The sequence below is a fragment of the Somniosus microcephalus genome, chromosome 20 (genome assembly GCF_052327205.1).
Source record: "Somniosus microcephalus isolate GS21.2 chromosome 20, FLI_Smic_1.0, whole genome shotgun sequence".
Taxonomy (NCBI): Eukaryota; Metazoa; Chordata; class Chondrichthyes; order Squaliformes; family Somniosidae; genus Somniosus; species Somniosus microcephalus.
The window spans coordinates 21,341,497-21,353,841 of NC_141006.1; the positions used below are offsets into that span (position 1 = coordinate 21,341,497).

Sequence of the window (12,345 nt, forward strand, 5' to 3'; positions counted from 1 at the left end):
AATTTTACAGCGAGTGACTTGTTTCAGACATGCAGAGGTGTGCAATTTATGGCAAGACTTGGCTTTTTAATTTAAAGCTTGTGACAGTTTCACCAACAAATTAGCAAAGACGGAGAAGGAAAAGGGTTTGGACGTAACTGACTGTTCAAAGAAAGCATCATGCCAATGGGACGTTAATCAACTCTGGCATGTACCTCAAGGGCAATAGATCGCAAGTTGATGCACAAACTTAAAATTAGAGCTGGCCCGTGCAGGAGTGAAATCAGGAAGCAATTCTTCCACCCGGAGTGTAGCAGAAATCTGGAACTCTCTCCAAAAGGCTGTGAGTGCTGGGGGTGAATTGGAATTTTCAAGACTGAGATCGATAGATTTTTGTTAGGTAAGGGTATCAAGGAATATGGAGCAAAGGCGGGTAAATGGAGTTGGGGTACAGATCAGCCACAATCTAATTTTAAAAAACAAAAAGAAAGACTTGCATTTATACCGTGCCTTTCATGACCTCAGGAGTTCCAAAGTGTTGTCCAGCCAATGAAGTACTTTTGAAGTGAAGTCACAGGCCCACTCCTGTTCCTATTCCAATTTCGTATAGACCATTACTGAGGCCACATTAGGTGTATTAAATGCATATTTAGGCATTCTACTGTCAGAAGGATGTTGATGTATTGGAGAGTGTTTAGAGTATTGTGGAAAATGTTGGTATTGAAGGAGATGGTTTGGCCCAGCCTGTCAGAGCCGTACCAACTGCAGTAGAGAAGAACCCAATGGATGGTTCTGGGGGCGAGGCCTCGGAGTTCATGAGGAGAGACTCGCAGTAGAGAGAAGATTGAGAGAGGAAATGACCCAGGTGTTTAACTTGTGGAGAGCCAGAGATGATGTAACTGTAAGCTGTATGTGGGACTGAGATTGTGAGCTCAGAGCTGGAGGAATAAATGAGACTAAAGACTGAAGGGACGTTTTATACATGGAGTGTTGGCTGGTCCAGAATAAGCAGTTGATGCTGTTGATTGACTCCTTCAAAATCACTTGTACACATATATCCAGTTAGGAGTCGAGTTGGGGGTTATAGGGTTTGGGGTAATGGGACAAAGCAGTAATCCTGGGGTGAGGAGGGGTTGCAGCAAGCTGTCTGTGGAGGGCGACAGGCCAGAGTTGAATAGTGGCGATGTCGGGATGGATTAAATATTCTGGAGTTTTGCTTGATTTGATTCGGGGTTTGGGAAGTATTTTTTTTTACAAAATTTGCTCTCGGGAGATTCAATGGTTGCTGGTGTAGATTGTACCTAGTTTGAGGAAGGGATGGGCCAAACAGTCGTCTCTTGTTCTGCCATTCCAGATATATCCTTAAATGAATGGCACCATCTTCAAATCCTTCCATCCCTGTCCATACTGCCCCTCCTCCACCCCCCCCCCATCCCCTCCCCCAGCTGAAGTCCGTCCCAGAGTTGCTCATTTGAGGAAGCCTCCATGGTATTTATTTCTCTCTCTTTTCTGTCTGTCTCTCCGTTCTCTTCCAGGGTCAGAGGGGTGCTCTATATCGGCTGTCAATCTGCCCAAACATGTGGATTCCATCCTAAACAAAAGGCTCTCCAAGTCCTCAGCCACGCTCTGGAATTCCCCCAGCAGAAGTACGGAATCTTTCATTGTCCCTTTTTTTCTCCCCCTTTAGATCCTACAGACTCCAAGGCGCCTTCTCCAGGGCTGTTAACTTTCCGACTTTGCTGGTTTGGAACCGTCGTTGAAACGCCTGACTGCAAAAAAAATAATAATAATAATACGCAGGCTGTTGTGATTTAAAGGAACAGTGTTGCACGGTTTTTGGTGTTTTACAGCACCTAGCCTGCTTAAAAAATGTTGCAAACCGACACTGCCCCTTTAAGGAATGTTCTGCTGAGTGTGTTTGCCAGAACCTCACGCTGCTCCTCAGATCCACAGACGACTTTGATTACTGTCCCTTACGTGGCAGCCTGATGAAAATTAACAGCCCTGTGTCTCCCTCTGCTTGTAGTGGCTCAGTGTTGCTGTACAGTGTACTGGGTCAGAAAACGCTCATGGCTCACTGCTGGCTACGGTGTAATGGCTTTCACCGGGCAGCAGAGCCTCTCACGTCAGCGGGGTATGAGGCGGGGGAGATGGGGAAGAGGCGGTGACACAAAACCTGTGGATGCTGAACGTCCAGTGACCCAGTTGCATGTTTTTGTCGCCAAGCAATGGGAGCTGGTGCTGCTGGAAGTGGCCTTGATTAGGAGCTTGTGCTACTGGGAGCTGCTGGTACTGGTGGTGGTGGTGGTGGTGCTGGGTGCGGTTAGGAGCTGGTGATCACACACCATCAGCCTGACCTTTTTCTTTTTTGCTAGTGATTTGATCCTAAGTGATTCGTGCTGAATGTTTCTCGGGGTGGGTGGTGGGGGGGGGGGGGGGGAATGCCATGTTGTAGTGGAGCGAGGCCGTCCGTCAGGTACCGCCATTTTGGGAGCGTGACGACACGTCACGGAACCTTGCTTTTCTTGGCTGAAAAGCAAGCGACTTGTGTGGAAATGGGAGAGAACGGGGTCGATTTTCCTGGAGCCGTCAGGCGGGGTTTCAGGCGTGGGGGAGGGGGGGAAATCCCGATTTCGGGGGTCCCGACACCATCCCGCCCAAAATCCGCCTCCACGTAAGTTTCAGAGGAGGCGGGTACCCGCCCTGCACTGGGACCCGCCGACCCGAGGCGGGAAGGGATTAGTGCCAATTAACTGCCTGTTAACAGGTAGTTAACAGGCAGTTTTTAGCCTAATCCCTATTTTGAGGGGTGTCGTGTGGGATTCCCGACGGCTTCAAACCACGCCAGGTTAGAGGAGGCGGGCCGTCGGGTTGAAGGACTTGGAGGGGTCGCGATGTCGGTGTTCAGGTGAGTGATGGGTGCATGAGTGCAAAGGTAAGTGTGTTTGGTGTGTCGAAAGTGTGTAAAGAAGTTTAAATTACCTGTACTTACCTTAACAGCTTTTCTTCCTCTAGGTTTCGGGAGTCCATCATTCAGCCGGCACTGAAAGCAAAATGGCTGCGAGCTGTCAAAAGTGACAGCCTTCAGCTTTCATTGCCGGTGAGACTTCTAACTGAGTCTGTGTAGAAGGACTCAGGTTAGAAGTCAGACTGTCAGTGTTTGACAGCTTCAAACAGCTGTGAAACAAGACCTCTTGACAGATGAAATTTCAGTCTGTGACGTCACCTGTTGCCGGGTGGCCCTTAATTGGCCTGCTGAGCCCGCTGGGCGGGCTTAACAAGGTCAATCAAGGGAAAATCGCGTGGATTGGCCGAACGTCGATGTAGGCGGGACTAAAACCAGAAAGTTGTAGTCCCGCCTCCTTCCCGACAGCTTTATGAAAATCTACCCCAACGTTTCTGGGTTCACTTGGTGCAGCCGACACACTCTGTCTCTTTTAGCAGCGCTGCCCTCTGTTGGATTCGGCCTCTGCTCGGTCCCCACGGGCTGGGAAGATGAACGTCGGCTCAGCAAGCTCCTCAAACAGGATCTGTCGCGGGATCACAGGCAAAACAATGCCGACAAAACCTCACATGGATTGTCATCCCCTTTTCACATTAGAAAAGTCATTGTAAGTGTGGATTTCAACACAAACCAGTGTTGGTGAGTGTGATTAATCACACTGATTGTGTCCCAGTGTTGGTGAGTGTGATCGATCACACTGATTGTGTCCCAGTGTTGGTGAGTGTGATCGATCACACTGATTGTGTCCCAGTGTTGGTGAGTGTGATCGATCACACTGATTGTGTCCCAGTGTTGGTGAGTGTGATCGATCACACTGATTGTGTCCCAGTGTTGGTGAGTGTGATCGATCACACTGATTGTGTCCCAGTGTTGGTGAGTGTGATCGATCACACTGATTGTGTCCCAGTGTTGGTGAGTGTGATAGATCACACTGATTGTGTCCCAGTGTTGGTGAGTGTGATAGATCACAACGTGATGCCTCACATCTCCCCAGAGGCTTGGTTACACTTCACATCCTAAAGGGCGCAATTTCTGGTAATGGTTCTGATCTTTAGTTAACATTCATAGGCCTAGAAATTCAGTTGCTTGCGCCAGCCGGTAGCGCCTTAGGAGGAGGAGATGTTGGGCGCTAGGCGGCTAGCGGCCGGGCGCAGCGCGATCTGCGCCTCTCCCCAACTTCACTAGAGATTTAGCGTCGGCGCAAAGTCTTTGCGCGCGCTCAGCTGCGCGCGCAGATCCTGACGTCATTTCATCGTGCAACGCCCTTTGTGCGCCCCAAACCAGAACTTCAGTGGCGCCGCCCTTCTTTGCACCTGGCGCCCCCAGTGACTGGTAGAGGGGAACGGTTCCCAGTCGCTGCGGGGTGTGGGGGGCGCTATTTAAAGGGGACTCTTCCTGCATTATAAGTGACAGCCATTTTGTGCCAATCCTTCTGTGTGAGAGACAAAGGCAGAGAGCTTTCTGCTTTGACTCAGCGCTCGCACAGGTACTTCTGGCTTCAGGCCAAAGCTTTGCACTTGGATTTCACTTTCAGTGCCATAGCCTTGAGTCGCCACATATACTGTAATGGGTGGAAACGTTGGCTTTCTGCATTGCATTCAAAGGGATCAGAGACGCCGTGAGAGAGTGCCAGTCATGGCCAGACAGAGAAGGGCCAACAGGTGTCGGCACAGGAGGCCTTACCCTCCCAGGGTATACCGCCAGCAGCTCTCATATCTGAACATGTCTGAGGAGCAGTGTGTTCGGAGGCTGTGATTCAGAAGGGAGGTGGTCACTGAGATCTGCCACCTGCTTCGCAGAGATCTGCAGCCACAGCTGAGGAGCAGGACGTCTCTGTCGGTGGCAGTGAAGGTGACGGTGGCTCTCAACTTCTATGCCACCGGCTCCTTCCAATCCGCTACTGGGGACATTGCCAACATCTCCCAGTTCGCGGTACATTGCTGCATCCGACAGGTGAACAATGCCCTTTTCAGAAGGAGACGTCAGTACATCTCCTTCCCCATGACCCTGGACAAGCAGCAAGAGCGTACAATGGGATTTGGAAGAATAGCGGGCTTCCCCATGGTCCAGGGCGTAGAACTGATGAACCAGCATTGGTCAGGCCTTGCTTCAGGGCTGCAGTGTGCAGGGCATGGCAGCCAGACAAGTCCACCCTGCCCCTTTAAGAGCTGACCGGCGCCAGAGTGTCTGCCGTCAATCAGCAACTCGCCGCACCTGCGCTGCGCCCGCCCTCGGGGGTATCGCCCTGGACCGCCGGCTTAGCGCCTAATGATAGTCGTGCATCACCTGTTTTAGCGCAACAGCAACCTCTTGGGGCGATGCGACTGAATATCGGCGAAGGTGGCGCGAACTTGCGCCGGGCGCAAACTTTAGCGGCCGCCCGACTGTAGCGCCCCGAACGTGGCTATACTGAATTTCTAGGCCATAATGTGTTCAAACGTCAGTGATTTCCAAAGGTAACCGCAGATTGAGCCGATAAACTCAAAACCTGTGTTTAGAATCCTGTGCAATTCACTGCCACTGCCACGCAACACTGTGCAGACTTTGGTTGTATTGCTGTATGATGGAGCTGGCACTTGACCTGTGGCACTCTGGCAGAGCTGGCCCTAGCTCTGGCCTTGGCCCCGTGGCCCTCTAACGGAGCTAGCCTTGGCCCCATGGCCCTCTGGCACAGCTGGCCCGAGCCCTATCCCTGGCTCCTTTGTCAGCTTTGTTTGAGCTGACTCCTGGCCTTATGGCGCTGATGGAGCTGGTTCTAGCCTCGTGGCCCTCTGACAGAGCTGCCTCAAGTGGCCAACCTTAATATATGATCTTGGAGTGTCACCTGAGCATGGGGAGCATCGCAGTTGAATCTGATCCTATCCAGTAAGGGGTGCACCTCTCTACTCCTTGACCCCTCACTAGCCCAGCTCAATCGTAGTGCTGCACTACTGCCGGGGCTGAGAATAGCTCTTAGGCCCATGATTGAATCTGGGGCCTACTTGGATTATATGGTTCAGTCTCACACATCACACCATCACACAGCCCTCAAGGAGAACTCCGCTCAATAGACTGGAATAATTTGTAGAAACTTAATCAAGAGGGTTCTGGTGATGACGTGTAGAGACTAGAGAAGCAAGGATTCTTCTCCTTTATAGCAAAGAAGGTTAAGGGGAGACTTGATAGAGGTGTTCAAAATTACAAAGAGTTTTGATGGAGTAAATAAGGAGAAGCTATTTCCACTGGCAGGAGGGTCGGTAACCAGAGGGCACAGATTTAAGATAATTGGTAAAAGAATCAGAGGGGAGATGAGGAGAAATGTTTTACGCAGCGAGTTGTTGTGATCCGGAATGCACTGCCTGAAAGGGTGGTGGAAGCAGATTCAAGAATAACTTATAAAGGGAATTGGATAAATACTTGAAAAGGAAATGTTTACAGGACTATGGGGAAAGAGCACGAGAGCAAAGAGCTGGCACAGGCACGATGGGCCGAATGGCCTTCGTCCGACCCATAAGATTCTACCATATTGCATGGGGAATCAGAGCTCCAGATAGGCGATAAATGCTGAGAGTGAATTCCACCCTTCGAATCCTTCCCTGCTATTTTCGATGCATGTCGGACATTAACGGAACGCACTGACTTTCATGTTTGGTTGCAGGCGCCACAACCTGTGGTCCAGTCTGGCTCTGGGTTGGGTGGTCTGATGTTTACCCTGGGACTCCCAGCCCTCCGCCCCCGGTGTGCGCTCTACGGAATCCGATTGGTGAAAATGGTCTTGTTTTGCCCACAGCTCGCCGCTTGCAGCTGAGTCCCTGGGAGAGCAGTATCGTGGACCGACTGATGACCCCAACTCTCTCCTTCCTCGCCAGGAGCAGAAGTGTCGCTGTTTTAACGGGAAATGGGCGAGATTCAGGTTTGTTCCCTCACTGATCCCACACGGTTTACAATTGGGAGTCATTTTGGTCAAGGACTTGTTTTAAAAATTGAAAATAACATTGTATCCAATCTTTGTTCTCCCTCCCCTCCACCCCGTCGATCTATTCTGCTGACTCTCTCCCTCCCTGTTTTTGTTTCCCTCTCTCTATTTCTGTCTGGCTTTCTCTTGCTCACTACCTCACGGTTTGTCTTTCTCTGTCTCACCTACCTTGCTGGGCCTCTCGTTTCTCTCCCTGCTGCCTCCCTCTGTCTCTGTGTCTGCTTCATCCTCTCCCACTCCCTCCTCTCCCCCTCCCTCCTCTCCCGCTCTCTCCTCTCCCGCTCCCTCCTCTCCCCCTCTCTCCTCTCCCCCTCCCTCCTCTCCCGCTCCCTCCTCTCCCACTCCCTCCTCTCCCACTCCCTCCTCTCCCCCTCCCTCCTCTCCCCCTCCCTCCTCTCCCGCTCCCTCCTCTCCCGCTCCCTCCTCTCCCGCTCCCTCCTCTCCCACTCCCTCCTCTCCCACTCCCTCCTCTCCCACTCCCTCCTCTCCCACTCCCTCCTCTCCCGCTCTCTCCTCTCCCACTCCCTCCTCTCCCCCTCTCTCCTCTCCCACTCCCTCCTCTCCCCCTCTCTCCTCTCCCACTCCCTCCTCTCCCACTCCCTCCTCTCCCCCTCCCTCCTCTCTCCTCCCTCCTCTCCCCCTCCCTCCTCTCCCCCTCCCTCCTCTCCCACTCCCTCCTCTCCCACTCCCTCCTCTCCCACTCCCTCCTCTCCCACTCCCTCCTCTCCCCCTCCCTCCTCTCCCCCTCCCTCCTCTCCCACTCCCTCCTCTCCCCCTCTCTCCTCTCCCACTCCCTCCTCTCCCACTCCATCCTCTCCCACTCCCTCCTCTCCCACTCCCTCCTCTCCCACGCCCTCCTCTCTCCTCCCTCCTCTCCCACTCCCTCCTCTCCCACTCCCTCCTCTCCCACTCCCTCCTCTCCCCCTCTCTCCTCTCCCACTGTGTGTGTGTCTCTATTTCTCTTGCTCTTCTTTCTCTCTACTATGTTCTATTTCTTTCCCTTCTCTGTGTGTTTTTATCTCTTTTCTTATTCTCTTCCTCTCTCTCCCTCCCCGCTCCCTCTCTCTCTGCTCTCTCTCTCTCTCCTCCTCTCACACCCCTTTTCTCCCTCTCCCTGCCCCCCCATTATCTCTCCCGTCTCTCAATCACACTCTCTCACCTCTCTCCCCCCCTCTATCCCCCTCTCTCTCTCTCCCCCTCTCCCTCCCCCTCTCCCTCTCTCTCCCCCTCTCCCTCCCCCTCTCCCTCTCTCCTCCCCTCTCTCCCCCCTCTCTCCCCCCTCTCCCCCCTCTCTCCCCTCCTCTCCCCCACTCTCTCCCCCACTCTCTCCCCCCCCTCTCTCCCCCTCTCCCCCCTCTCTCCCCCCTCTCTCCCCCCTCTCTCGCCCCTCTCTCTCACTCCACCTTTCTCCCTCTCTCCCCCTCTCCCTCTCCCTCTCTCTCCCCCTCTCCCTCCCCCTCTCCCTCCCCCTCTCCCTCCCCCTCTCCCTCTCCCTCTCTCCTCCCCTCTCTCCCCCCTCTCTCCCCTCCTCTCCCCCCCTCTCTCTCCCCCCTCTCTCTCCCCCCTCTCTCTCCCCCTCTCTCCCCCCTCTCTCTCCCTCTCTCTCCCCCTCCCTCTCCCCCTCCCTCCCCCTCTCTCGCCCCTCTCTCTCACTCCACCTTTCTCCCTCTCTCCCCCTCTCTCCCTCCCCCTCTCTCTCCCCCTCTCCCTCCCCCTCTCCCTCTCTCCTCCCCTCTCTCCCCCCTCTCTCTCTCCCCCTCTCTCTCCCCCTCTCTCTCCCCCCTCTCCCCACTCTCTCTCCCCCCTCTCTCTCCCCCTCTCTCTCCCCCCTCTCTCTCCCCCCTCTCTCCCCCTCTCTCTCCCCCCTCTCTCTCCCCCTCTCCCTCTCTCTCCCCCCTCTCTCTCTCTCCCCCTCTCTCTCTCTCCCCCCTCTCTCTCTCCCGCCCTCTCTCTCTCCCCCCTCTCCCCCTCTCTCTCCCCCCTCTCTCTCCCCCTCTCTCTCTCTCCCCCCCTCTCTCTCCCCTTTCCCCACTCTCTCTATAAACATTAGTTGCCCCTCTCTGCCCTCGCTCAGCCTCAGCCAGCCCAATAGCCCCAAGTAATGGCAAACCCCCCCACAGATGCTCTAATCGATGGAGAGTTGTGCTCGGCACCCCGGATATCGCTGGACGGCGCAAGACCGCGCCCCATCTGGTGAGTAGTCCTGTAACCGATAGTAACGGTAAATGCTCTGCTGTCAACAAGACCTTACTAGGTAACGATCAGTCATCTCAGCTCCCCTGTCTACTACCCTCCACACGTTCCTCTCTCGGGCACTGATTCAGACTAAATTATTGATGACATCTTTTGTGCGTTGATGAGGAATGAATCATTTATTGGCCTTTTTACTCCCCTTGCCTGCTCTCTCCTCTCCTGAAGGTGTTGACTCCTTGCTGGGGTTCAGTTCCACAGACAGCCTCCAGCATCGACCAAGCACTCATCCATGGTGAGAGCCCGCACTGTAAGGCGCGGAGAGCGCAGCGTTGCAATCGAACCTGATCTTGTCCTCGCCGACATCCAAATGCTTCCCACGGAGCTCACTGGACCGGTGGAAGAAGCGTGAACCCTGGCTGATTTTCCTCTCTCTAACCCAGAGTCAATGAGACTAATTGTAGCACCCCTAAACCCCGACCCTGTTCAGATCGACTAAATCAGCACAGGCGAGGATTGAACCCGCGACCTTCCTGGTCTGTACGGCGTAGGGAGTCACTGGGTTAACTCACTGCATTTATTGGGAGAGCACTGAGTTATCTTGCAACCTCTTGAATGTTGGTGCTGAGCCACACAGAGCAAGAAAAGCCAAGGCTGTGCTGAGGTAGTTGACCCCAGCAGGACTGTGTTAATTGCTTGATGCTCCTGGGTTGGAGTGGGGAACGACGGGACCCTTCTCTTCTATGCTGTCCAGTGACCTGCGCCGGCAGTGCCTGGGTGCGGGCGTGGGGCCAGGACAGGTTTGGACCCGGCAGTGATGCCCCTCCCCACTCACTGCCTGGGCTCACTCGTGAAGAACGATCACTTGGGTGAGGTGCCAGTGGGCCCCTGGTATGGAGCAAAGGGCAATGCTTTCAGGAGAGCTGGGGAGAAAGTCAATAAAAAGGGCCAGCTTGGCTCAATGGTAGCACTCTCACCTCTGAGTTAGAAAGTCGTGGGTTCAAGCCTCACTCCAAAGACATAATCCAGGCTAACTCTCTGCTGCAGTACTGAGGGAGTGCTGCACTGTCAGAAGTGCCATCTTTCGGATGAGGTGTTAAACTGAGATCTTGTCTTCCAGTTCTGGTTGTCAGGTGGATGTAAAAGATCCCACGGCACTATTCTAAGAGCAGCAAGGAGTTCTCCCGGTGACCCGATCAACATTCCTCCCTCAACCAACACCACCAGAAGCAGATTCATTAGTCATTTCATTTTATGGCTGTTTGTGGGATCTTGCTGTGTGTTATTTGGCTGCCGTGTTCGCTGACATAACAATGGTTACTGTGCTTCAAGTATTGAATTTATTATTCAGTATTTGCCCTCTTCCCACTATGTTGTTCCAGTGAAGGTCACAGGTCAAATCTGTGTCACGTACTCTGTGCTATCGGTAGCCAATGGAGTGGTAGCATTACTAACTTGTATAATAAGCAGTGCGTGTAGGATGACTCCTGGTTTTATTATCCTGGTATCTCCTGTGTTTAAACAGCTTCAGTTTGTGATCTGTGAGACTCTTTTACATTCAGTCCCTTTGGGTGGTCCTTGAAGATGGGGGGCGGGGGGGGGGGGCGGGGGGAGGGCAGGGTTGCCAACTCTCCAGGATTGCCCTGGAGTCTCCAGGAATTAAAAATTGATCTCCAGGACACTGCTGCGAGCGACCCAGGAGAAAAATGATGGGGGCATTAACAAAAATAGTGTGTTTTTTTTCCATTATCTTTGAACACTTTCATTTATTAGTTATAAAAATATTGGCAATGGGGAAAGAAGGCTGCTTGACTGGGTGGGGCGGTTGGAGGCCCTGTGATGAAACCTCCAGGGATACCTCCAACCAGAGTTGGCAACCCTAGGGGAGGGGGGTTTCTATTGGGGTACTTCAGTAGTGACTCACCATGAGAGTGAGGCTGGTCGCAGTAATTGTGAGATCGGTGTGTGAAAGACCGATGTTAGCATTCGCTTCCGTTTGTCAGTAGTTTCTTTGTTCACCAGTAGAGTCCTGTCTATCATGATGTTGGAGCCATCACGAGATCCCATGCTTGTTTTTGACAGTCTGTTCTTCATCTTGTGAATTACAGGCCATTCAGCCCGACCAACCCGTGCTGGTGTGTATCCTCCACACAAGCAGTTGTTCCTAATCCTGTGTGCCCGTTCTCTTCCCATATCCCTTTGTCCATTAAGAGGAAACATTTCATTCTAATGAAGTCTGGGGGTTGAAGGAGAGGCAGATTCGGTATCTAGCAGTCCTCCGCCATCCTATGCCACAGCCCTTCAAATATGGTCGCTCACCTCGAGACGTACCTTCGTCGGACCATGCCTCTGTTTCGCTGCGCGCTTGACCATCGATCGGTGCGACAGGCGGTTCTGTAGTTAGAGACTAACCAATCCCCACCATTTTACCTGTTGCTTGGGTCAAATCTTGAACCCTCTTTCCGTTCTATCGCCAGATTGAAAGCAAAAAGAAGGAGAAAAAGGAGAAAAAGGACAAGGAGCGGGAGAACGTAAAGGAAAAGCATGCCCTGTTGCATCCTGGGAGCGTGCCTGAGAAGATGATGAGGAAGCGACAGTCTCTGCCCATCGCCAGGAGTAAAGAGTCTGTGACAAAAGAAGCCAGGTAGTCCCCAATACCCCAACTAACCCCTGCCGTGGGCTATGGTCTTTCAAATGATTGTCCCCAGAATAACCTGAGCTTCCAGGAACAGGAAGAGGCCAGTGAGCCGAATATCCTCGGTCTTTTTTGATAGATAATGCCACCCACCTGCCTTTTCGCCATGTCCCTCAATCCCTTCTCTCTCCAGAGGGGCAACATGATCCCGTTTATATCTGCTTCATTCATTGGCCATTCCTGGTAACCCGTTCCACAAGTCGACTGCCCCCTTGTGGTCTTTTACCAGAAGTGCATCTGAACGCCCTTTCCACTCAACCTAGGCTTTCCCTGGTGCCCCTGCTCTTGGAGCCTTCAACCACAGACAGCAATTTGCCTGGGCCAATGTATCAATCCCCTTCGTTACATTCAAAATCACAATTAGATCAAATCAAAGTGTCCCCTTAGCCTTATCAGTCATCACTCATCAACTGACCTGAACCCCTCGATTAGATTCCGTCACATAACTCACTCCCGGTATCTGTTATTCTAAATATAAATCACCCGAACCCCTTGATTAGATTCCAGCCTGTAACTCACTCC

General features: G+C 52.8%; 1 protein-coding gene across 6 annotated transcripts in view; it reads left to right on the plus strand.

Moving 5' to 3' along the window:
- Positions 1 to 12,345, plus strand: part of map7d1a (MAP7 domain containing 1a) — a 478,390-nt gene that overhangs the window by 429,398 nt on the left and 36,647 nt on the right. For 4 of the 6 annotated variants that reach the window (XM_085962371.1, XM_085962377.1, XM_085962374.1 and 1 more), the window contains exons 6-9: positions 1,515 to 1,625; positions 6,753 to 6,875; positions 8,989 to 9,131; positions 11,606 to 11,772. In XM_085962371.1, coding sequence (XP_085818497.1) covers positions 1,515 to 1,625; positions 6,753 to 6,875; positions 8,989 to 9,131; positions 11,606 to 11,772 — 544 coding nt within the window. Of the gene's footprint in view, positions 1 to 1,514; positions 1,626 to 1,666; positions 1,722 to 6,752; positions 6,876 to 8,988; positions 9,132 to 11,605; positions 11,773 to 12,345 lie in introns of all 6 variants that reach the window. The other 2 variants (XM_085962376.1, XM_085962373.1) reach the window with 2 other exon arrangements.